The 26801-nt window shown below is 40.2% G+C and overlaps 1 protein-coding gene across 1 annotated transcript in view; it reads right to left on the reverse strand.

Annotated features, from left to right (window-relative positions):
* The window catches only part of CNTNAP5 (contactin associated protein family member 5), a 1036258-nt gene that overhangs the window by 786616 nt on the left and 222841 nt on the right, over positions 1-26801 (reverse strand). Inside the window, exon 2 of the mRNA XM_070389061.1 lies at positions 21305-21409. Coding sequence (XP_070245162.1) covers positions 21305-21409 — 105 coding nt within the window. The remainder of the gene's footprint in view (positions 1-21304; positions 21410-26801) is intronic.

Below are 26801 nucleotides of genomic sequence, written 5' to 3' on the forward strand. Positions count from 1 at the left end.
CCCTTGTGTCCACAATTAGACTTCCTTGTTCACTTTAGTGTTTTCCTTCATTTATTCTAAGTATACTTATTATAGTTATATATGATAATAATTTATGTTAGTGATAGAAGAAAGAAAATAAGTCATTTTCCCCACTGTCTCTCAAAGAATACAGTCACAAAAGATTGACCCAAACCAAATCCAAACAAAACCAAAGGGGGACTGGGTAACGGTGAAAATATTCCTTAAAATTTATCTAAAGAAAATCACAACTTCCTTTTGCCCACAGTAGAAAACCATAGCTTATTGCTGCTGCTGCTGCTGCTGCTGCTGCTGCTGCTGCTGCTGCTAAGTTGCTTCAGTCGTGTCCAACTCTGTGTGACCCCAGAGACGGCAGCCCACCAGGCTCCCCCATCCCTGGGATTCTCCAGGCAAGAACACTGGAGTGGGTTGCCATTTCCTTCTCCAATGCATGAAAGTGAAAAGTGAAAGTGAAGTCACTCAGTCGTGTCCAACTCTTAGCGACCCCATGGACTGCAGCCTACCACACTCCTCCGTCCATGGGATTTGCCAGGCAAGAGTACTAGAGAGGGTTGCCATTGCCTTCTCCACCATAGCTTATTAATCCTCCCCAAATTAACCAAATTGGAATATTGATGTTAGTATTCATTAACACATCAAGTTAAGTAGTTTCCAAACCCAGGAGCTTCAGCCTAAGCTCTTAAAATGAAGGGTCACTCTCTGGGTGATAATTGCCAAGGCCTTTCCCCTGCTTTTGAAGATTCTCCCAGCATTACAGCTAACAGGCAAGACACTCAGGGTTTCTGTGGTTACTATGGCAAAATTTTTGCTCCTGCCACCAAACAATAACTGTGTTTTCACAAATGATGAGAGTAGCCTGAAGATACTGTTTGTAGTTACTCTTAAGACACACTGTACCCACACTAGCTTTCTATTTCTTAATAGTTCTCAAGGTTGAGGTGTAACATACACAGAGAAACCTGCACTTGGCATGTTGCAGGTGTTAACTTAGGCAGGGCTTTCTGTAATTGTGGCTGCTGTATCAATAATCAGTAGTTACAATTACCACAAATCCTACATTTTGAATTGAAAGGAATTTGATAAAATTTCAAAGGAAAAGTATAGTTTTAAGGGAAAAATAACTTCACCTTAGATTTTTATAGAATCTAGAACATGGGATCCTGAATAACTTGAAGATTACACTTAGTTTATTCTTAGCATACCCCAAGCATCATACTCTACATGCTATGTAATTTCACTTTAGGGGAGAAGATGGAAATGAAATCCAAGAGACCTGGTTCAAGATCCCGCTCAGGTCCTGAGGTTAGATTGGATGAGAGTCTCAACTGTGCTCCATCATCAGAAAGCACCTGGAGTGCTTGTGAAGATGACAAATTCTTTGGCTCACTCCTTGGTAACTGATGCAGGGGCCTAACCCAGAAATCTGTATCTTGAGAAAGGTATTCGTGACATGCTGAGTGGTTTGGGAGACACTGGATGAAAGCGCTTCTGAAGTTTCAGTTCTACTATTTTACTGAGAAGAGTAGAATTCTTCATTTGTTTCATGATCCAAGTTAGTTTAAACCCAACATGTTATTCTTGATGATTACAAACAAAAGTGGCAAAGGCAGTGGCACCCCACTCCAGTACTCTTGCCTGGAAAATCCCATGGACAGAGGAGCCTGGTAGGCTGCAGTCAATGGGGTCGCTAAGAGTTGGACACGAATGAGCGACTTCACTTTCACTTTTCACTTTCATGCATCGGAGAAGGAAATGGCAACCCACTCCAGTGTTCTTGCCTGGAGAATCCCAGGGACGGTGGAGCCTATGGGCTGCCGTCTATGGGGTCGCACAGAGTCGGACAGGACTGAAGCGACTTAGCAGCAGCAGCACAAACAAAAAGGCAACATGAAATTGCCTCTGGACCTAAAGATGGACACTGCTCCAATTTGATCCCAAATCCCTCACCCTTAAAAACAGATGGTAATTTAAAGTCAGACAAAATTAAAAAGGAAATCTCAAAATTTGTGAATTCAGAAATACCCATCTCTGTTCTTGCCTGGACAATTTTTCTTTTTCACTACCAGTTAATCCTTTTGCTTCTGATCACCATACCCTTTCTATACGCCCTTGAGTGTTCACTCATTCACAATATTAGTTGACCGCAGGATAGTCCTTTCTCAGTGCACAATACAGCTGCAAGCACTTGATGACCATGACCTCACTTACCATCCCAGGAGCTCTGCATGACTGATACTAGTATCACTATCCCCACTTAACAGAAGGAAAAACTGAGGCCAGAATTGTTGGTCAGCTTTTCCAAGGTCACACAAGTGGTCAGTGGCAGAACAGGGAATTCAAACTCAGAAAACTGGGACTCAGAGCCAAGTTCTTAACCAGTCAGCTGCATGGCCTCTCAGCAACATAGACAGAGCATGCTTACCTTCTTCCTTGTTTATAATAGCAATTGTCTCTAGAAACATAATTTACACTTCACCTCTTTTTCAGTGTCTCGCTTGATTCTTATAGCCATCAGCAATAGTATTTTAACTTCCATTTACCAGGGAATAAGCCAGGTTTAAAGGGTAACCTGGCTTACCCAGACTATATGGAGACACTGATCTCCAATCAATTTTTGCAGATTTCTCAACCCTGCCTGAGGTTTCAACAGGGATCAATATTTTAAGTAAACAAGTAGCTATTCTTAGGGAGAATTCTAAGCAAGGTTTAAGTAAGAGATGAGATTCAGTTCCCTGTTCAACCTTGCAAAACATGGTACTTATACCTAAATTTATATGCTAGGCTAGCCTCCACTCACATAACAGAAAAACTGGTAGAGAAGGCAGAACTACCTCCATTCCTACACTGATTTCCACTTCTAACTCAGAAAGGGAAATGAGACTGGATTGATGCCAAACAATGGAAATGAGCACAAAATGTTATACACAGGTCTCTGCTGGGACTCTCCTATAAATAGTACACTTTATACAGTGTGGGTAAGAGTAAAATCAAGATTCACAAACATGCTCATAACCTTCATACCTAGACACAACACGTGATGATCTTATATGTAGAACAGGGTGTGGCTGGGAAAGGACTTCTGATGCTGGAAGGCTATTGACTGAAACTGGGCGATTTCACACTGGCTGGTAACTGGGCGTTATCATTTTGCCCATGGACATGTGTGGTAGGATCTAGGTGTTGCTGGATGGCTCTGGCCAGGCCTCCAACACTTCTATTCACACATTTATTTAGGGACTTGGGAGCCTTTTGGGGGAAAAGTAAGAAAGAACTCAATCAAACACCCTGTGGGCTTCAAAATGTGTAAACACTAGTAGGAAGATCTGGAGTTGCCCTATTTCTTGAATTTTTATTTGATATTGAAGTATAGTTGGTTTGCTTCCCTGGTGGCTCAGTGGTAAAGAATCCATTTGCCAATGCAGGAGACACAGACTCAATCTCTGGGTGGTAAAGATCCCTTGGAGAAGGAAATGGCAATCCACTCCAGTATTCTTGCTTGGGAAATCTCATGGACAGAGGAGCCTGTTGGACTATAGTCCATGGGGTCACAAAAGAGTCAGGTGACTCAGCAACTAAAACAAGAACAACAAGTAGTTGGTTTACAGTGTTTTGTGTTAGTTTCAGGTGTACAGCAAAGTAAGTCATATTTATATGACCAGTGCATTCTCTTGCAAAACTCTATTAAGCTTTGCCCCGCTTCATTCAGTACTCCAACGCCAAATTTGCCTTTTACTCCTGGTGTTTCTTGACATCCTGCTTTTGCATTCAAGTCCCCTATAATGAAAAGGACATCTTTATTGGGTGTTAGTTTTAAAAGGTCTTGTAGGTCTTCATAGAACCGTTCAACTTCAGCTTCTTCAGCATTACTGGTCAGGGCATAGACTTGGATTACTGTGATACTGAATGGTTTGCCTTGGAAACAAACAGATTTGGGATTGCATCCAAATACTGCGTTTTGGACTATTTTGTTGACTATGATGGCTATTCCATTTCTTCTAAGGTATTCTTGCCCACAGTAGTAGATATAATGGTCACTGGAGATAAATTCACCCATTCCAGTGCAATTTAGTTCACTGATTCCTAAAACGTCTATGTTCACTCTTGCCATCTCCTGTTTGACCACTTCCAATTTGCCTTGATTCATGGACCTAACATTCCAGGTTCCTATGCGATATTGCTCTTTACAGAATCAGACTTTACTTCCATCATCAGTCATATCCATAACTGGGTGTTGTTTTTGCTTTGGCTCCATCTCTTCAGTCTTTCTGGAGTTTTTTCTCCACTGATCTCCAGTAGCATATTGGGCACCTACCGACCTGGGGAGTTCATCTTTCAGTGTCCTATCTTTTTGCCTTTTCATACTGTTCATGGGGTTCTCAAGGCAAGAATGCTGAAGTGGTTTGCCATTCCCTTTTCCAGTGGACCACGTTTTGTCAGAACACTCCACAATGACCTGTCCATCTTAGGTGGCCCTACATGGCATGGTTTATGGTTTCATTGAGGTAGACAAGGTTTGAAAAGGCAGAGGAACCAGAGATTAAACTGCCAACATCCATTGAATCATCAAAAAAGAAAGAGAGTTCAAGACAAACATCTACTTCTGCTTTGTTGACTACTCAAAGCTTTCGACTGTGTGGATCACAGCAAACTGTGGAAAATTCTTCAAGATGGGAACACTAGACCACCTGACTTGCCTCTTGAGAAATCTGCATGCAGGACAGGAAGCATCAGTTAGAATTGGACGTGGAATAACAGACTGGTTACAAATAGGGAACGGAGTACATCAAGGCTGTATATTGTCACCCTGCTTATTTAACTTATATGCAGAGTACATCATGAGAAATGCTGGGTTGGAAGAAGCACAAGCTGGAATCAAGATTGCTGGGAGAAATATCAATAACCTCAGATATGCAGATGACACCACCCTTATGGCAGAAAGTGAAAAAGAACTAAAGAGCCTCTTGATGAAAGTGAAAGAGGAGAGTGAAAAAGTTGGCTTAAAACTCAAAATTCATAAAACTAAGATCATGGCATCTGGTCCCATCACTTCATGGCAAATAGATGGGAAACAGTGGAAACAGTGACAGACTTAATTTTTTGGACTCCAAAATCACTGCAGATGATGACTGCAGACATGAAATTAAAAGACACTTGCTCCTTGGAAGAAAAGTTATGACCAACCTAGACAGCATATTAAAAAGCAGAGACATTACTTTGCCAACAAAGGTCTGTCTAGTAAAAGCTATATTTTTTCCAGTAGTCATGTATGGATGTGAGAATTGAACTATAAAGAAAGCTGAACATTGAAGAATTGATGCTTTTGAACTGTGGTGTTGGAGACGACTCTTAAGAGTCCCTTGGACTGCAAGGAGATCCAATCAGTCCATCCTAAAGGAAATCAGTCCTGAATATTCATTGGAAGAACTGATGCTGAAGCTGAAACTTGAATACTTTCGCCACCTGATGCGAAGAACTGACTCACTGGAAAAGACCCTGATTCTAGGAAAGATTGAAGGTGGGAGAAGGGGACGATAGGGGATGAGATGGTTGGATTGCATCATCAACTCAATGGACATGAGTTTGAGTAAACTCTGGGTGTTGGTGATGGACAGGGAGGCCTGGCATACATCAGTACATGGGCTCACAAAGAGTCAGACATGAGTGAGTGACTGAAATGAATTGAACTGAATACATACATATATATAAATTTCCTTTTTTTTCAGATTATTTTCCCTTATATGTTATTACAGAATATTTAGTAGAGTTCCCTGTGCTATATAATAAGTCCTTCTTGATTATATATTTTATATATAGTAGTGGCTGGTGGTGGTTTAGTCACTAAGTCCTGTACGACTCTTGTGACTCCATGGACTCTACCTTGCCAGGCTCCTCTGTCCATGAGATTTCCCAGGCAAGAGCACTGGAGTGGGTTACCAGTCCTTTCTCCAGGGAATATTCCTGACCCAGTGATCGAACTCATAGTTTCTGCATTGGCAGGCAGGTTTTTTTTTTTTTTTTTTTTTAACATGGAGCCACCTGGGAAGTCCCATATAGAGTAGTGTGTATGTGTTAATCTCAAACTGCTAATTTATCATTTCCATGTTTCTCCTTTGATAATCATAATTTTGATTTCTCATAGGTCAGTGAGTCTGCGTCTATTTTGTAAATAAATTCATCTGTATCATTTTAATTGGCTTCCACATATAAGTGATATCTTACGACATTTGTCTGTGTCTGCTGACTTACTGAACTTAGTATGATAAGCTCTAGGTCCACCCATGTTGCTACTAACGGCATTATTTCCTTCTTTTATGGCTGAATAGTATTCCGTTGTTGTACCTCTTTTTCTTTATCCATCCATCTGTTATCGAACACTTAGATTGTTTCCTTGTCTTGGCTATTGCAAACAGCATTGCAATAAACATTAGGGTGCATGCATCTTTTCAAAATACGGTTTTCTCCAGGTTTATGCTCAGGAGCAGGATTGCTGGGTCATATGGTAGTTCTATTTCTAGTTTTTCAAGGAATCTCCATACTGTTTTCCATAGTGGCTGTACCAATTTACACTCCCACAAATAGTATAGGAGGATTTCCTTTTTTCCACATCCTCTCCAGCATTTATTGTTCATAGATTTCTTTTTTCTTTTTTTTTTTTTTGATGACAGCCATTCTGACAGGTGTGAGGTGATAATTCATTGTAGTTTTGATTTGCAATTCTCCAATAATTAGAGATGTTGAGCATATTTTCATTTGCCTTTTGACCATGTTGAGGCCAATTTGCAGGGAGAAAAAAAGGAAAATCATAAGAGGAGATTCATGTAAAAGGGAGAATTTGGATCCAAATGGGACCCTGTTATAATAATTAAGGAGTCCCTAGGAGCAATACCTGGTGGAGGCAGGGGAACACTTGCACTCTATGGGAGTTATTTAGTTTGGCTTCCTCAGAAGTCAACTAGGAGACATGGAGTTGAGTGTAAGCAGTTCACTTGGGAACTTGACCCTAGGAAGCCAGGTGAGGGCAACGGAGATGAAGCAGGGAAGAAAGGGAAGTTAATCCATGGTGCATCCACGAGCCAGCCAGCCCTGTGTGTGAGCTCAATGCCACTGTGTAGGATGCACTTTGGCTTATGCCAACAAACCCGGAGGACATTGGGGTCAAGTATTGACTGAAGGTTCTTGGAGGGCATGGCCATGTTTAAGACATAGAAAGTCAAGAAGGCAGAGAAGAGAAGGTGTAGTTATTGAGGTCAGAAGTGATTCTGCTGGGGATGTCCTTAGGCCTCCATTCTGATCCCCTTCAGCAGATGGAGTCAATCTCTACCTATGTGCTCACTGACAACTAGAACCGTCTGTTCCTTCTTCTGTCTGCTACCGCTTCCCATCCTAGTGTACCCCAATTATGGATGAGTACAAGGTTGTAAATGTAGTTCCCAATGCCTCAAGGCAACTGATATTCACGGTGCAATCCGTGGTCTAGAACTCCCCCTTGGTATCCCTAGACTTAAGTTGGGATCACATATCTTGCTAGCTTCCTCCACCATCTGCCATTTTCCAGCACAAACTATCTCCAGATCATTGCCCCAGAAATAATTTGAACAGGAAGTCCCATCTCAGCTCGGCTCTTAAGGTCTTGTTCTTGTAGTGAAGTGGTGAAGTTCAAGGAATACAGACACTAATAACCTTTGTGACAGTGTGTCTCCTTGGACACACCTGCTTGTGTTTATGGAAGAGAGCTGTATTATTGTTCAGAAGGGTTCTGATACTCTTCACTTAGACAGTTTCTCTATGATGTCCTGCTATAACTATGTTCCCTTATAAAGAGTGGAGCCATAAAGGTCCTCATGGATGAGAAAAATGTATCTGTCTGCACATTTCAAAGTTCAGAAGTTACATAAGAAGTGAGAAAGGTAGGCAGGAAGATATTTGGAATTCCAAAAATGTAAAGTTTGGTCCCAAGGAGGAAATCTAAGATTTATGCCCCTTGCAGAACAAGGACTGATTCATGTACACATAAAACAACCAGGCAGTTTTAGATACTTAGGTGAGAGGGTCACATATATCAAACTTAGAAAGATTATAGAACCACACTGTTCAATATGGTAGCCACTAGCCACCTATGTCTATTTAAATTTAATTTTACTTAAATGAAAACTTCAGTTCCTAAGTGGTATTAGCCATATTACAATAGCCATGTGTAGCTAGTGGCTATTTCGTTAGGCAGCACAGTTACACAGAATGGGAAAGACTAGAGATCTCTTCAAGAAAATTAGAGATACCAAGGGAAGATTTCATGTAAAGATGGGCTCGATAAAGGACAGAAATGGTATGGACCTAACAGATGTAGAAGATATTAAGAAGAGGTGGCAAGAATACACAGAAGAACTGTACAAAAAAGATCTTCACAACCCAGATAATCACGACGGTGTGATCACTCACCTAGAGCCAGACATCCTGGAATGTGAAGTCAAGTGGGCCTTAGGAAGCATCACTACAAACAAAGTTAGTAGAGGTGATGGAATTCCAGTTGAGCTATTTAAAATGCTGAAAGATGAAATGGTACCTCATAGTGGTTTTGATTTGCATTTCTCTGATAATGAGTGATGTTGAGCATCTTTTCATGTGTTTGTTAGCCATCTGTATGTCTTCTTTGGAGAAATGTCTATTTAGTTCTTTGGCCCATTTTTTGATTGGGTCATTTATTTTTCTGGAGTTGAGCTGTAGGAGTTGCTTGTATATTTTTGAGATTAGTTGTTTGTCAGTTGCTTCATTTGCTATTATTTTCTCCCATTCTGAAGGCTGCCTTTTCACCTTGCTAATAGTTTCCTTTGATGTGCAGAAGCTTTTAAGTTTAATTAGGTCCCATTTGTTTATTTTTGCTTTTATTTCCAATATTGTGGGAGGTCGGTCATAGAGGATCCTGCTGTGATGTATGTCAGAGAGTGTTTTGCCTATGTTCTCCTCTAGGAGTTTTATAGTTTCTGGTCTTAGGTTTAGATCTTTAATCCATTTTGAGTTTATTTTTGTGTATGGTGTTAGAAAGTGTTCTAGTTTAGTCAGAATGGCTGTGATCCAAAAGTCTACAAGCAATAAATGCTGGAGAGGGTGTGGAGAAAAGGGAACCCTCTTACACTGTTGGTGGGAATGCAAACTAGTACAGCCACTATGGAGAACAGTGTGGAGATTCCTTTAAAAACTGGAAATAGAACTGCCTTATGATCCAGCAATCCCACTACTGGGCATACACACTGAGGAAACCAGAAGGGAAAGAGACACATGTACCCCAATGTTCATCGCAGCACTGTTTATAATAGCCAGGACATGGAAGCAACCTAGATGTCCATCAGCAGATGAATGGATAAGAAAGCAGTGGTACATATACACAATGGAGTATTACTCAGCCATTAAAAAGAATACATTTGAATCCATTCTAATGAGGTGGATGAAACTGGAGCCTATTATACAGAGTGAAGTAAGCCAGAAAGAAAAACACCAATACAGTATACTAACGCATATATATGGAATTTAGAAAGATGGTAACAATAACTCTGTGTACGAGACAGCAAAAGAGACACTGATGTATAGAACAGTCTTATGGACTCTGTGTGAGAGCAAGAGGGTGGGAAGATTTGGGAGAATGGCATTGAAACATGTATGATATCATGTATGAAACGAGTTGCCAGTCCAGGTTCGATGCACGATACTGGATGCTTGGGGCTGGTGCACTGGGATGTCCCAGAGGGATGGTATGGGGAGGGAGGAGGGAGGAGGGTTCAGGATGGGGAACACATGTATACCTGTGGTGGATCCATTTTGATATTTGGCAAAACTAATACAATATTGTAAAGTTTAAAAATAAAGTAAAATTTTAAAAAAAAAAAAAAATATAAAATAAAATGCTGAAAGATGATGCTGTGAAAGTGCTGCACTCAATATGCCAGCAAATTAGGAAAACTCAGCAGTGGCTACAGGACTGGAAAAGGTCAGTTTTCATTCCAATCTCAAAGAAAGGCAATGCTAAAGAATGCTCAAACTATTGCACAATTGCACTCATCTCACATGCTAGTAAAGTAATGTTCAAAATTCTCCAAGCCAGGCTTCAGCAACACGTGAACCATGAACTTCCAGATGTTCAAGCTTGTTTTAGAAAAGGCAGAGGAACCAGAGATCAAATTGCCAACATCTGCTGGATCATCAAAAAAGAAAGAGAGCTCCAGAAAGACATCTATTTCTGCTTTATTGACTGCCAAAGCCTTTGACTGTGTGGATTACAATAAACTGTGGAAAATTCTGAGAGTTGGGAATACCAGACCACATGACCTGCCTCTTGAGAAACCTATATGCAGCTTAGGAAGCAACAGTTAGAACTGGACATGGAACAACAGACTGGTCCAAATAGGAAAAGGAGTACGTCAAGGCTGTATATTGTCATCCAACTTATTTAACTTATATGCAAAGCAACTTCACTTTCACTTTTCACTTTCAGGCATTGGAAAAGGAAATGGCAGCCCACTCCAGTGTTCTTGCCTGGAGAGTCCCAGGGACAGAGGAGCCTGGCGGGCTGCCATCTATGGGGTCGCACAGAGTCGGACATGACTGAAGTGACTTAGCAGCAGGAGCAGCAGCAGAGTACATCATGAGAAACGGTGGGCTGGAAGAAGCACAAGCTGGAATCAAGATTACCAGGAGAAATATCAATAACCTCAGATATGCAGATGACACCACTCTTATGGCAAAAAGTGAAGAAGAACTAAAAAACCTCTTGATGAAAGTGAAAGAGGAGAGTGAAAAAGTTGGCTTGAAGCTCAACATTCAGAAAATGAAGATCATGGCATCTGGCCCCATCACTTCATGGCAAATAGATGGGGAAATAGTGGCTGACTTTATTTTGGGGGGCTCCAAAATCACTGAAGGTGGTGATTGCAGCCATGAAATTAAAAGACGCTTACTCCTCAGAAGGAAAGTTATGACCAACCTAGATAACATATTGCAAAGCAGAGACATTACTTTGCCAACAAAAGTCCATCTAGTCAAGGCTATGGTTTTTCCAGTGGTCATACACGGATGTGAGAGTTGGACTGTGAAGAAATCTGAGACTCTTGAGAGTCCCTTCAACGGCAAGGAGATCCAACCAGTCCATTCTAAAGGAGATCAGTCCTGGGTGTTCATTGGAAGGACTGATGCTAAAGCTGAAACTCCAATACTTTGGCCACCTCATGCGAAGAGTTGACTCGTTGGAAAAGACTCTGATGCTGGGAGGGATTGGGGGCAGGAGGAGAAGGGGACGACAGAGGGTGATATGTCTGGATGGCATCACCAACTTGATGCACATGAGTGCATCAAGTGAGTAAACTCCGGGAGTTGGTGATGGACAGGGAGGCCTGGTGTGCTGCAGTTCATGGGGTCGCAAAGAGTTGGACAGGACTGAGTGACTGAACTGGACTGAACTGAACTCAGAGTAATAGATTTTATTTTTAATTCTTTTAAAAATGTGAAACAAAACACAGATATAGAAAAATCCCACCTAGCAAATATTTAGCTTAAATGATTTCAGGGTGAATACCCTTGTAATTACCATAATGTTCAAGAAATAGAAGTACAGACACTTCTCAATTTCCATGTGCCTAGTTCGAGTAATTTAGTAGTTTTTAATCTAGTGAATTTTTCACACTCATGAGTTTTCTGTTACTTACACTCTCAATTACTCACAGAAATATATCCCAGGTATAATAATTAATTGCTCTGGATATATTTGTGGAAGAGATTTATTAGAAGCGAGTCCTAAGCAAAACAAATGATAAAAATTATTTTATAAAATACGGATTTTTGTAAAAAATTTATATTGATTAGAAAAATTAAACTGAGACGTAATCAACTGACTGCACAAATGAATACTATAAGTCAGATAAGTGTAGTTTGAAACACTTGGAATGGGCCCTAGAGAAGGGAGAACCATAGTATAAGGGGCATTTAAACTTGAACCCTAGAGAAAGATGAATTGAACATTCATATCAACTATCCTGCTTCCTTAGTGTTAGTTATGTGTCACCATTTTCAGCCCATATACTGCATTCAGTAATCCTTATCTCATCTTTATTAAATTTATTTATTTATTTATTTATTTTCTCTCATCTTTTTAATACCATTTCTACAATGTCTTAGGAAAAAGCCATTTTCTACAGGAATTGAGCAAATGAACTGCTTATTAGACAAAGCAAGAGTATCCACCAAACAATACACTATTAAAATGCAACTTCTTTCCACTTGGCTGTGACATTCATTGTCAATACAGTAGTACACTTCCAATCACTAGACAAATATATGTCATGAGTTTTCCAGCTTTTAATTTCACTACTATGTCTTTAAGTTACAATGTTTTAAGTTAAGAGCAGTAAGCTGATGAATTGCAGAGCTTGTCGCTTTGCAAATTATTAGCTTGGCAACATCAGATTGGTGATTCACTGACTAGCACGTTAAAGGTTGTCTTGTAGAAATAATATCAAGTTGGCATTTCAAGAGAAGTGATCAGTCACAGGAGCAAAATAAAGGGTGAATTGCACGATTTATGTATTACCTTTGTTGTGGCAAATATTGATGTTTAGAGTCATAGACGGAGAAGGCAATGGCAACTTACTTCAGTACTCTTGCCTGGAAAATCCCACGGATGGAGGAGCCTGGTAGGCTACAGTCCGTGGGGTCGTGAAGAGTCGGACACAACTGAGCGACTTCACTTTCACTTTTCACTTTCATGCATTGGAGAAGGAAATGGCAACCCACTCCAGTGTTCTTGCCTGGAGAATCCAGGGAAGGGGGAGCCTGGTGGGCTGCCGTCTATGGGGTCGCACAGAGTCGGACACAACTGAAGTGACTCAGCAGCAACAGCAGCAGCAGCAGAGTCAAAGAAGCATCATATCATTAGTGAGCAAAAGTATTCATAAGATTCCTCCTTTCCCTTTTAACATAATTTAATTTTGCAATGATCCTGCCTGAATAGAGAGAGGGTCATCACATTGTATTTGTCTACATTTGAGACAAGGTCCCAAGGCTCCTATTAAATAGCAGAAGATTTCTATGCTGTACTCTCAATGATCCATAGCTGTCCTCTAAGAGAAGAGGCCTAGGGCATTATTTAAATATGTAGGTCAGGTTAATTTTGCCCACAGGCATATTAGACAGTATGATTTTTCAGGGCCATGGAGTCTATGTCTCTCTTTCTTCCTTGATGCCTGAATATCCAGTCTGTGTGGTTAAAATACTGACAACCCTAGCTGAAATGCCAAAATTACCTGAAAGGATTGACTATTGTGTCAACAACACTTCTATTTAGATAAAGAGCTCAGATAAACATGAATAAAGACATTAGTGAACATGGGGTAGACAGATTCAGATGCAAGTCCTACTGACAATTAGCTGTATATCCTTAGGTCGTGACTTGACCTCTCTGAATCTCTTTCCTAATCTTTAATGACAATGCCAACCATCTTAGGGTACTGACATGATGATTAAAAAAAAAAGCTAATTTTTTTTTAGCATGATTCCCTTTTATAATGACTTAGCCAAACTTGATTAAGAATTGAAAGAGGGACATTTTCAGGTATGGACCAGCACAATGCATCTCAAATTCAAACATGTGATTGCAGCAGGTTTTAAAGCACAGGTTCTGATCCAGAAGTTTTGGAGCAGACTCTCAGATTCTTTATTTGCAACAAGCTCCCAGGTGATGCCCATGTTAATATGCACAGTCCACACTTGGAGAAGAGAGTGTGCATATGAGGCAACAAAGGCAAGCATAGAACCTGATGTCTGCCATGCCTGGGGACAGTCAGGACAAAAGAAAAAAGAAAAGGTGCTGAAAAGAAGGAGAGAGCCCTTCAAAGAGAAAAAAATAGAATGCAATGACACATTGCTGTACACCACACTGTCTTTTTGAACAGATCAGACCATATTCACATCACGTCTGGCTGAATCAATCCAGTTGGTAGACTAGTACTATCTTTTGCAAGCAGGCATTGTACTGCTGCCAGTAAAATTGGGTCCCCAGGATTGTCACCTAGCTGTGTGGAACAAGTCCCCAGACAGCTGACATCATGCTAATTGTGAGGACCCTTATTCCTGAATTATTCCCAATTCACATCTCCTCAGGAGGGACCAGACACCGAAATGAAAATCAACATCCCAAAGACCTTCAGTGGTCCTTAGCTTTTTGCAACCCAAACACTACCTAAGGGGGAAAGAAGAAATGTGTATTGATTCTGTGCCAAAGGGAGGCAAGATTTTGAAGCCTCCCCATCCCTCCACGAGCCTAGGAAGCTGAAAATGCTTTGACATAAAAAAAAATCAAATTCTCCATGGCAACAAAATTGTCATGCCAGAAACACAATCTCAACTTACACAAGCAAGCATCTCAAAAATACACTAAGTGAGGAAGAAGAACTAAAATTTCAAGGAGCAAATGATGAATGTGATTATTTGCAAAATTCTATTGGTGGTAGGGGGGAGGTAAGGATGGGAAAGAAAAATACAAACCCCCCCTCTCATGGGGCCAAAGACATCTGTTCCTGTTTGTCTTCTAATCACATAGTGTGATGTAAAAATTTCCCCTCTCTCTCAAGTGGGTCTAACTCACAGCCCAGCAGCTTCATGCTGTATCACCAGCTCCCATGTTTCCTGCTGACAGTAAGGGTTTCTCACAGCCCAATCAACTTTAAGCCCAGATCAAAAGATTTCTTGCCACAAAACAAATCACTTTGGACAAAATCAGATCCCTCCTAAGCCACAAGTATATAGATTGACCTGGCAGCCTCCATTAATGGTGATCTGACCCCTAGTTTAATGCCTTTTGTCATTTCTTTTAAAAGTAATTAGATCTCTTTTTTGCTTGTTCTTTCTTTGTGTGTGGGTGAAATGTGAGGAGTGTATGAAAGTGAGAGAGCAAACATCCCATTTGGCCAATTTCTTCCTTAGATGAGATACCAGCGCGAAGACTACTTGAGTAGTTTTTAACCATCTCTTCTCCCTCCTGGTCCAATGAGTTGCCCAGACCTCAGCAGCCACAGCAGTATCTAAGGTCAAAGACTGCTTCCATGGGTGTGTTTCCTAACAGAAAGGTGAGTTTGTCACCAACAGAACTCAGACTTGCTTTATTCACAGTCTGAGGGTACCTGTTAGCACACCTTTCCTATACTTTTCAACTTTTGAGTTGATCTCTGCTTCAGATGTGCCAGCTTTACCAGATGTGGCTCCTTTCTTCCTGGTGTAGGTCAGAGACGTGCATGCTTGAGTTCTGAGCACACTGGAGGTGAAGTGGTCCTTCACTGCCTATGTTCAGTGCATGCCAAAGCCATATATGATTCCCAGGGGATGTGGCAGTTTTAAATGGTGTCTGAGGACTTGCAAGGGGCTTATCTTTGTGAAAGAGTTCAGCAGTGAGGACCCAGGAGGTTGCCACTGGGCACACTCATTTCAGTGAGGGAGTCTTAGCTCTATAGAAGTCAAGGATTTTACAATGTGGATTCATCTGCTGCAGAAAACTAGTAAGTTACTTGACAAATGCATAGAAGGCTGAATGAGATAGTGTAGAAGGAAGTCATGAAATCTTGGGATAAGTGAGTCAATGAATGAGTGAATGAAATATATTAAAAGAAAATATAAATCTTGGAAATCAAAAAAGAGTTACAATTTGCCCTTTCAACATTATCCTGGGGCAATTTTTTACAAGTCTGCTCAAGGATTGCTTAATTCTCAAGGAGAATGTACCTGTCATTTGGTTTTGCTATTCACTAACTTATTAGAACTTAGATATTATGAAAAGTGAAGTTGCTCAGTCTTGCCCAACTCTTTGAGGCCCCATGGACTGTAGCCTACCAGGCTCCTCCATCCATGGAATTTTCCAGACAAGAGTACTGGACTGGGTTGCGATTTCCTTCTCCAGGGGATCTTCCTGATCCAGGGATTGAACCCAGGTCTCCCACATTGCAGGCATATGCTTTACCATCTGAGCCACCAAGGAAGCCTTAAATATTATGAAGTTGCATGTTAACTCATAAATGTTTGTCCAATAGAGAAGTATAACCCTATAATTTTTATTATCCTGTAAGACATCAACTAGTTTTGTATCCATCTAGAGTTTTTATTCTAGTATTCTTTTTTTCCCTTGCTGTACCATAACATTTTTATCTATGAAATCAACATAATAACAATAATAATACCTACGTGGATAGTAATTGTGAGAATTAAGTTTATATGCTTTAATGATTTAGAACTGTGATGACTCATGGTGAGTGCTAAGTATATTGTTGTGATTTTTAGCTGTGTGCTGGTAGACAAAAGCTGCTCACAAAAGGATTATGAACTAGGCACAGGATCCATCCATACACAGAGGGGCCAAACCTGATAATGACAATACTAGTAGCTCAGTCATGTTCGATTCTCTGTGACTCTGGACTGTAGCCAACCAGGCTTCTCTGTCCATGGAATTTTCCAGGCAAGAATACTAGAGTGGGTTGCCATTTTCTACTCCAGGGGATCTTTCTGACCCAGGGATCGAACTAGTGTCTCTTGTGCTAAATAATTGCTGCCTCTGCTACTGCTGCTGCTAAGTCGCTTCAGTTGTGTCCGACTCTGTGCGACCCCATAGATGGCAGCCCACCAGGCTCCTCTGTCCCTGGGATTCTCCAGGCAAGAACACTGGAGTGGGTTGCCATTTCCTCCTCCAATGCATGAAAGTGAAAAGTCAAAGTGAGGTCGCTCAGTCGTGTCCGACTCCTAGCGATCCCATGGACTGCAGCCTACCAGGCTCCTCCGTCCATGGGATTTTCCAGGCAAGAGTACTGGAGTGGGGTGCCATTAGTATTAATTATTTAGCACCTGGCTGTAAATTTGTTGTTGAAAACACTAAATGGAGAATTCAAATTGAAATCGAGATGTTCTTTGAAATGTCCTTGTTTTGATACATCCGACATTATCCTAGATTTCAAACCAGGTGGGACAGTTTGCTCTTTTGGGTATATTTGATGTCTTTTATTTTCTAAAATAAAAAAAAAAGTTTTATAGGAAGACATGAAGAAAAAAGGGTTCATTAGACAGGGTTCTACTTCTAGGCCAGATGGTACAAACGTCTGTTTTTAGGAGGCAAATTATTACTTTATGGTAATATTTTTCAATGTAAGTTAAAAATTATAATTTTCTCAACATTCTCAACTTTATTTTAGAAAATAAATGATAACTTCTTTTTTATTATAATCATACTATGATGCTTGTATTCTATGTATGTATTATACATATGTATGTATATGTACACATAATACTATATATACCCAGATATGCATACATGTATATGCATTGTATATTTATTCTACTGCATATGGATTGTGTATAATATACACATATATATATATGTACACACTAGTTTTATATATGTATAAAACTAACCATGCATATATCTACCTTTCTCTCTCTATATATGACTATGTATTATATCCAATCAAATGTGTTAAATCTCCTTATATATGCTACAATATACATATATGTGTGTATAAAATCCACACAATACATCAATTATATTGTATATATAAATATATAGGACTTTGCAGGTGGCACAGTCCTGATAAGAATATGTCTGCCAAGGCAGAAGTCACAAGAGACGCTAGCTCGATCCCTGGGAGGAAGATCCCCTGGAATAGGAAATGGCAACCCACTACAGTATTCTTGCCTGGAAAATTCTATGGACAGAGGAACCTGGTGGGCTACAGTCCATGGAGTCGAAAATAATTGGACACGACTGAGCACATGCATATACACATATAGATATATAAATACGTATATGACAGAATAATAAAAGTAATACTATCACTAACCACAAATGTTAGCTATTCATTATACGATAATTTGTGCTATCCATGTATACTCTTTTTGAGTAGGGTTTGTGTCTATTTTTATCAGCTATGTGCCAGAGTTTTAGCACAGAACCTGGCACATAGTAGGTATTCAATAAATATTAATAGGAAGATATGTTATTCACAAATTCATTCAGTGTAGCAACCTTCAATTCTTGTTGCATTTTAGAATCACCTGGAAAGCTTGTATTTATTTATCAATATTTGTTCTTGGGTCCCATCCCAGACTATTCAGAATATCTGGAAGGTGGGACTCAGCATTGCTACTTATGAAGCTCTATTGGTTTCTCAGCTGGTAAAGAATCTACCTGCAATGCAGGAGACCCTGGTTTGATTCCTGGGTCAGGGTGATCCCTGGATAAGGGATAGACTACCTACTGTAGTATTCTTGGGCTTCCCTGGTGACTCAGATGGTAAAGAATATGCCTATAATGCAGGAGACCTGGGTTCGATCCCTGGGTTAGGAAGATCCCCTGGAGGAGGGCATGGCAACCCATTCCAGTATTCTTGCCTGGAGAGTCCCCATGGACAGAGGAGCCTGGTGGGCTACAGTCCATGGGGTTGTGAAGAATTGGACACGATTGAGCAACTAAGCACATAGGTTATTCAGATGTCCAGCCATGAACGAGAACTAGTAAGTTACTATCTCCTTGAGTCTGTGTTTAACTTCTGCTAAGGGTAACTGTTAGCCTGGTGAATGAAGGGAAGCTGTCAGCCCTGGGAGATGGGCTGGATGGTGGATTCTAGACCATTGTATCCAGACTCTCTGACTGTATCTCCTGCATAGTGTTCCTGATTCAGACTCTACCTGGGAGAAGAAGAAAAAGTCAATTCCCTCTCCGCCTACACTTGTGCTAGCCTTGGGCTCAGGCACACAGATTCCCCTGTAAGTAGGATAATGATAATATACTGAAGCAGAGACATGTGTATTCTCTCAATATCTGTTCATAAGGGTGGGTGAGTTGGGGGAGCTGACCTATTACCAGACTCACAGCTTCCCCAGAAACTCCCAAGAAGCTACCAAGGCCATCATGTCCTTCTGCCACTGCACAACTGGCTGGGACTAAGATCAAATCTGGCTCAGGATGCCCTGTGGGAGAGCCTGTATTAAAATCTGCCAGATATCCCCAGGTGGTCCAGTGGATAAGAATCCACCCTCCAGTGCAGGGGACTCGGGTTGATCCCCGGTTTGGGAAGATTCCACATGCCTTGAAGCAACTAAAGCCATGTGCCACAACTACTGAGCCTGCGTGTCCTAGAGCCCACGCTCTGCCACAAGAGAAGCCACTGCAATGAGAAGCCTGCGAATTGCAACTAGAGAAAGCCCACACACAGCAGTGAAGGTCCAGTGCAAAGATAAATAAATAAATAAAACTTGCCAACCTGTGTTTCTTACTGAAATGATAAGTGAACCCCCCAGTCCCAGTCTCTCACTACCCTGCAGTGAAAAGGAACTTTTGAATATGTGAGTCTGTTCTCTGTGTGCACATGAGGCTTTAAGGCAGGTATTACTGGTTCACATTACAGATAAAAGAAACTGGGTTGAGAGCAGGTAAGTGACCTGCAGTTGCTAACTGAACCTGTAAGCAAATACCATCTTCAGCATTTGAACTCTGGCAGATTAGTTCCCAAACCCCTTTTTTTCTTTCTAATACACCCCTCTGTAACCTGTGTTAATAAATCAATTTGCTAGTGTTGTGGTTAGGAGCAAAACTGTGGATTCAGCTGACTTAAATTGTAGTACATACATTTTCCCTTAATCTCATCATTTTAGGCACCTTATGCAACTTCTCTGAGCCTCAGAAAGCCTACCTGAAGGTAAAAGGTAATAATGCTTACCTTACAGTATCTTTGTGGAGACTAAATACTGTAATATAGGTGAAATGTTTTATAAAATCTTTGGCACAGAGACTTCATGAAAAGGCATTGTTAGCACAAAATTGTTATCAATATTTTCTTCCTGAGTCTTTGATTGGCTATTCTTTTCCCTGTAGAATAACATTCTTAAACTCCTTTCTCAACAAACATAGAATTCACTAAGTTTTAAATTATTGATCCCATTATCCCCAGAATACTTGTGATGTGTAGTATGAAACAAACGATAATATATAAATAAAAATGACAAATCAAACTCACTATGAATGGAGATTCAAAACTAGAAACTGGGGACTTCCCTGGTGGTCTCTTTGCCAACTGGGAAGCCCCTAACAACACTAGTGGTCCAGTGGTTAAGAATTCACCTGTCAATTCAGGGAACACAGGTTCAGTTCCTATTTGGGGAACTAATATCCTACAGGCCACAGGACAACTGAGCCCAAAAACTCTGTAACTATTGAGCTCACATGTTCTAGAGGCTTTGTTCCTCTACTAGAGAAGCCCACACACTGCAGTGAGAGAAAACCTGCATGCTGCAATGAAGACCCAGCACAGTTGGAAAAATAAAATAAAATAAAATAAAAAAAAGTTGGCCTCTTTAAAAACTCAGAAATTGATGTGCTAGCAAATTAAATCATTCTTTGCTTTATAAAAACAATATCAATATCATGACAATGAATTAGGACTTAACTCCCAAATATAAAGATGGATCAACATTGGAAAACTTACTAATGTGATTAACCTCGTACATAAGTGGGAAAATATAGTCAAGATCAATTAACGTGAACTCTACTAGACCAGTGTACCTCTTAGAAAAAGACTTTAGTGAGTTCACTAAATGTGTAAATAAATAAATATCATGAGATATTTAAAGCTTTTGGAAATTAAAAAATTCAACTACAGAACAATATATATATATTATAAATATGATTTAACTATACCTCTCTAGATATCCATCACCATATTTGTTAAAGGAATTTCATATAACATTAGTTAAAGGTGTCTGCTCTTCCTTTGCTCATATATTGTAAGAATACACAATCAACTTTTAACCATAGCTGTCTCTAGAGGGTTGCATTACATATTTTTGAATTTAAAAGCTTTCACTTAATACTGTTTTATATTTTTAAAACTATAAACAGTTATTTTATTGTAAAAATTAAAACTACTGAAGAAAAAATCTTGATAGATTTCATTCTTTCTATGATAAAATGCTATAATAATAATGTATTTGATAGTTATTTATGTTGATGCATGAAATATAAAAATAAGGCAAATTAAAATTTTTTTTTCACAAAGGCATCTTATGATAATCAAAGAAAAATAAGGTGGATTTAGGGGAACACTAACCAGTATACTTTGAATATGCGTGATGTGCTAGGAAGCATGGTTTTATTCCATTTTAATCTCTCTCTACCCATTCTTCTCTTGAACACTGCTCTTGGACATGATTCCAGAACATTGAGAGGTCTGTGTGCTTATTCAGCACTTGCCTTTAGAGTTTGCCACCTACTCACCAACTCTTCGGTTGAGCTGAGCTGGGCTGTGAGTACCAGTGAGGCCTGAGGAACTGGAAAAAGCCATTGGAGAGAGCAAGGATGCTAATGGGTCATCACAGTTGTCTAGAACAAAAGAGGAGAGAGAGAAAAAAATTCATTAGCAAGAAGTATTTCATTAAGAGAGGACTCAAGGAATTAACCACCACTACTTATTAGCTACCTGCTCTAAACAAAGCTAGTACTCATTGTTTCCACGTGGTGTTTTATCTCCTCCTCACAAAAACCTTGCAAAGACTAAGGTTAAATCTCTCACAGTTGGGGAAACTCAAGTTCAGACATGTTTCGTAGTTTGTCCAAGGTCGGAAATCTAGAAAATAGTGTGGCCAAAATTTTTGCCCAGATTTGTCTAACTGAAAATCCAACTATTGCTTCATTTCTTTAATCAGCCACTTGAGCAAAGTCTCAAGTTATGGCTTGTGAGCTTTTTTATAAAGGGGAGAATATTTAAAATGGGGAACACTGTTTACTCTCACATCTTCAGTTTCTAAAGACTCTTGTAATAGTTTTATTTAGAGGGACACAATAATTTAGAATGTCTCACTCCCAGTTGCATGAAAGTCTTTGGAAAATGAGTTACTAATTTTAATAATTCATATCTATTCTATGAAATAATAGAGAATAGCCCTCAATCTTTTACAATCTTGAATCTGACATTTCCTTCAATAGCTACACTTCCAGTCTTCCCTAAATGTGGTAGATAGTCTTTCTAAGTCTTCTTTGATCCTGCTCAGATGGGGCCCATGGACAGAGATGTGGTATTGACAATGTAGATATTCTCCTCTGATTGCCCTGGCTATTCAGTCCCATGTACAGAACTCTGCTCTTTACCAGCATATTGGCCATCTAAAGAGTTAGTTTTTAGGTGCTTCCCAGATGGTGCTAGTGGTAAAGAACCTGCCTGCCAATGCAGGAGATGTAAGAGATAGGGTTTGACTCCTGGGTCAGAAAGATCCCCTGGAGGAGGAAATGGTAACCCATGCCAGTATTCTTGCCTGGAGGTTCTGCATGGACAGAGGAGCCTGGTGGGCTACAGTCCATGGCGTGGCAAAGAGTTGAACATGACTGAAGTGACTTAGAACACAAAGAGTTTGCAATCATTCATTTATTTGCATTCAACAACAGGTAACATATTCTTTGTGGGATCTTAGTGAATAATTTGCCATATAATAGGCTTTCAATAAAGGTTTATGCAAAGAATGAAATAAATGAGTAAAGGAAGGAATGAAGAAAGGAAGGAATCAATCAATCAATCCACAGAACAGTACCAACACTCTTACCACTTTTTTGTACAATTGATCTTAGAGAATACTGCAAAATGAGTCCATGAAATCTAGATATACCTCAGTCAAAACAAGTTTGAAACATGTTATTCAATTTGAAGGTCAACTTCGTGGTATCAAAAGCTCTCAGGAAGAGGTGAGATGACATTTTTAAAAGGAAATGTACATACGATTATGAGGATGCTTGTTTACCCAGCAAATTCTTAGAGAGCAGTATTTCATCTAATTGCATGAAAATTAATGAGAAACATAAGGATTAAATTTTTATTTGTTCAATGTGTTAAAAAAATTAACTGGCAAATTATATTTTAAGTTTTTCCCAAACACAAATGTACGAAAAATATTTTGAGGTATTTGACAAACACAAAATACAGCCAGAATCTAACTGAAGAGTAATAATACTAAAATCAGAGCTAAAAGCACCTCTGCAGTTACGGTCATTCTGCAAACAGAAAGCAGAACTCAGGGGCCATCTTACTGCAGGCTAAGATGCAGGTGAGGGGGATGCATGCACCCTTCCAACACACTTGTCGGGAAACATGAATCTGCTACTGTATTGAACGTTAAAAACAATTTGAACATAATGGAAATATTCCATTTGCTTATGCTGGATTTATCATCAGGAAACCAATGAATGCCAAAGCTTGAGCCCAGCTGAACCTGAGCCCCAGAGGAATATACCATACACATGCACACACACACACACACACACAAACTCCACAAAGCATTTCTCTTTGCAGCTATGCTATGAACCTTACCCACAACAGTGGCTACAGCTACCCTCTAATTTCAGATAACATCCCTCCACTCCATCTGGACATGACTGAGTGGCTAACACACACATAACCCTTCCAAATAACTCACAACCCTTCTAACACCCACTTCTGAAGCAAACTGAAAGGTGATAAGGTGGAAGGTGAAGTCGCTCAGTCGTGTCTGACTCTTTGCAACCCCATGGACTGTAGCCTACCAGGCTCTTCCGTCCATGGGATTTTCCAGGCGAGAGTACTGGAGCGGGTTGCCAGTTCCTTCTCCAGAGGATCCTCCCGACACAGGGATCGAACCCAGGTCTCTCTGCATTGTAGGCAGACGCTTTACCATCTGAGCCACCAGGGAAGTCTGAAGCAAACTGAAGAACTTTCCACAGCCAAGAGCCATATTTATTAGGGCTTCCCTGGTGGCTCAGACAGTAAAGAATCTGCCTGCAATGCAGGAGATCTGGGTGCGATCCCTGGGTTGAGAATGTCCTCTGGAAAAGAGAATGGCTACACATTCTAGTATTCTTGCCTGGAGAATTCCATGGACGGGGAGCCTGGAGAGTCTAGTCCATGAGACTCTGATGCTGGGAAGGATAGAGGGCATAAGGAAAAGGGGGTGACAGAATCTGAGATGGTTGGATAGTGTCATTGACTCAATGGACATGAGTTTGAGCAAACTTTGGAAAAAAGTGAAGGACAGGGAAGCTTGGTGTGCTGCATTCCATGTGGTCACAAACAGTCAGACATGACTTGGCAACTGAACAACAGCTTTTTATTCTAGCATTTATGCATTTCTTAAACATATAACATGTGTAAAACACTGTTACCATTTTTTTCAACATTTTTAAATTGATGGATAGTGGATTTACAATGTTGTGTTAATTCCTGGTATACAGCAAAGTGATTCAGTTATATGTATACATATATGTTATTTTTTATATTATTTTTCATTATAGTTTATTATACAGTAGGATTTTGCTGGTACTGCTAACATTTTTATTAGATCTTTTATGGGTTTTTTTTTTTCATGTGTCACTGATGACATTTTTTAGTATTGTGCTTCCTAATCCCACTTTTTCCCTAAGTGAATTGATCTAATCTAAACTGAAGTGATCTAATCATTTCAATGTAATTCAGCCCAATAAATATTTATAGGGTCCCACATTATGCTTGACCTTAAATAGGCATTGGAGATACATTTAAGTAAAACTGAATCTCAGACTTCAAGAAGTTCAGAGACCACTTAGAAATATGAGGACATAATCAAATTCAATAAATGGATGAGACAGTTGAGGAGAATTTCATCATTACACCCAAGTCAGTTTCACGGGTACCTAATGGCTCAGACATCCAGGTGAGTAGTCTTTCTTATCTCCTCTACCTCTGTGCAGTGAGTGCCCTTTTCCACCAGGTCTTGGGAGAAGCATTCATGCCCACTGGCCTCCTGACACCAGCGACTATTTCTCCATGGCCCAGTTCCTTTTCTGAAATGCACCTTCCTTGTATCTCCATTTGTGGGGGTCAATGTTTCCACTTTGGGAATTGGTAAAGCCATTGGAAACAATCTGTGCTAATAGAAAGGTCCAGAGGAGATTCATCAGGACATCTTTTCTCATGGACCCAGGACATTGCAGTGGCTTTTATTTTTTTAAACTTTACATAATTGTATTAGTTTTGCCAAATATCAAAATGAATCCGCCACAGGTATACATGTGTTCCCCATCCTGAACCCTCCTCCCTCCTCCCTCCCCATACCATCCCTCTGGGTCGTCCCAGTGCACTAGCCCCAAGCATCCAGTATTGTGCATCGAACCTGGACTGGTAGCTCGTTTCTTACATGATATTTTACATGTTTCAATGTCATTCTCCCAAATCTTCCCACCCTCTCCCTCTCCCACAGAGTCTATAAGACTGTTCTATACATCAGTGTCTCTTTTGCAGTGGCTTTTAGAAAAGGAGACTGAGCTATTCCTCTCCTATCTCTGAAAGTGATAAGAATCAGAAAGTTTCCAATCAGAAAGGAAGAAAGACCTTTCCTCTCAGGCCAATAAGTACTTCCCTTTTTCTTCTTTATATCAAATGAACAGACTTGACAACTCAACTAAACTGAGAATAGACCAAGACTTAAATTGGTAATCAAATTACCCTTTGTCATTAGGAATTAAGAATTTATATAAGCATTCTCAATCCAGCAGTGTGCATTATTTTTAGACCTGTCCTGAACAGGGGAAGGGTTTCCTTGGTGGCTCAGATGGTAAAGAATCTGCCTGCAATGCACAAGTCCAGGGTTCAATTCCTAGGTCAGGAAGATCCCCTGGAGAAGGGAATGGCAACCCACTCTAATATTCTTGCTTGGACAATTCTATTAACAAAGGAGATTGGTGATGGACTACAGTCCATGGGGTCTCAAAGAGTCAGACACAACTGAATGACTAGCACACACAAACACAAACAGGAAAAACAATACAGCATAAATGAGGACAGCACAGTTGACACTTAAATAACATGGGTTTGAATAGTATGGGTCCACTTATACCAGAAATTTTTTAGAGAGAAGTCAGCAGTGGCCACAGGACTGGAAAAGGTCAGTTTTCATTCTAATCCCAAAGAAAGGCAATGCCAAAGAATGCTCAAACTACCACACAATTGCACTCATCTCACATGCTAGTAAAGTAATGCTCAAAATTCTCCAAGCCAGGCTTCAGCAATATGTGAACTGTGAACTTCCTGATGTTCAAGCTGGTTTTAGAAAAGGCAGAGGAACCAGATATCCAATCGCCAACATCCGCTGGATCATGGAAAAAGCAAGAGAGTTCCAGAAAAACATCTATTTCTGCTTTATTGACTGTCAAAGTCTTTGACTGTGTGGATCACAATAAACTGTGGAAAATTCTGAAAGAGATGGGAATACCAGACTACCTGATCTGCTTCTTGAGAAATTTGTATGCAGGTCAGGAAGCAACAGTTAGAACTGGACATGTAACAACAGACTGGTTCCAAATAGGAAAAGGAGTTCGTCAAGGCTGTATATTGTCACCCTGCTTATTTAACTTATATGCAGAGTACATCATGAGAAACGCTGGACTGGAAGAAGCACAAGCTGGAATCAAGATTGCCGGGAGAAATATCAATAACCTCAGATATGCAGATGACACCACCCTTATGGCAGAAAGTGAAGAAGAACTCAAAGGCCTCTTGATGAAAGTGAAAGTGGAGAGTGAAAAAGTTGGCTTAAAGCTCAACATTCAGAAAACGAAGATCGTGGCATCCAGTCCCACCACTTCATGGGAAAGAGATGGGGAAACAGTGGAAATAGTGTCAGACTTTATTTTGGGGGGCTCCAAAATCACTACAGATGGTGACTGCAGCCATGAAATTAAAAGACGCTTACTCCTTGGAAGGAAAGTTATGACCAAC

The sequence above is a fragment of the Bos mutus genome, chromosome 2 (assembly GCF_027580195.1).
Source record: "Bos mutus isolate GX-2022 chromosome 2, NWIPB_WYAK_1.1, whole genome shotgun sequence".
NCBI lineage: Eukaryota > Metazoa > Chordata > Mammalia > Artiodactyla > Bovidae > Bos > Bos mutus.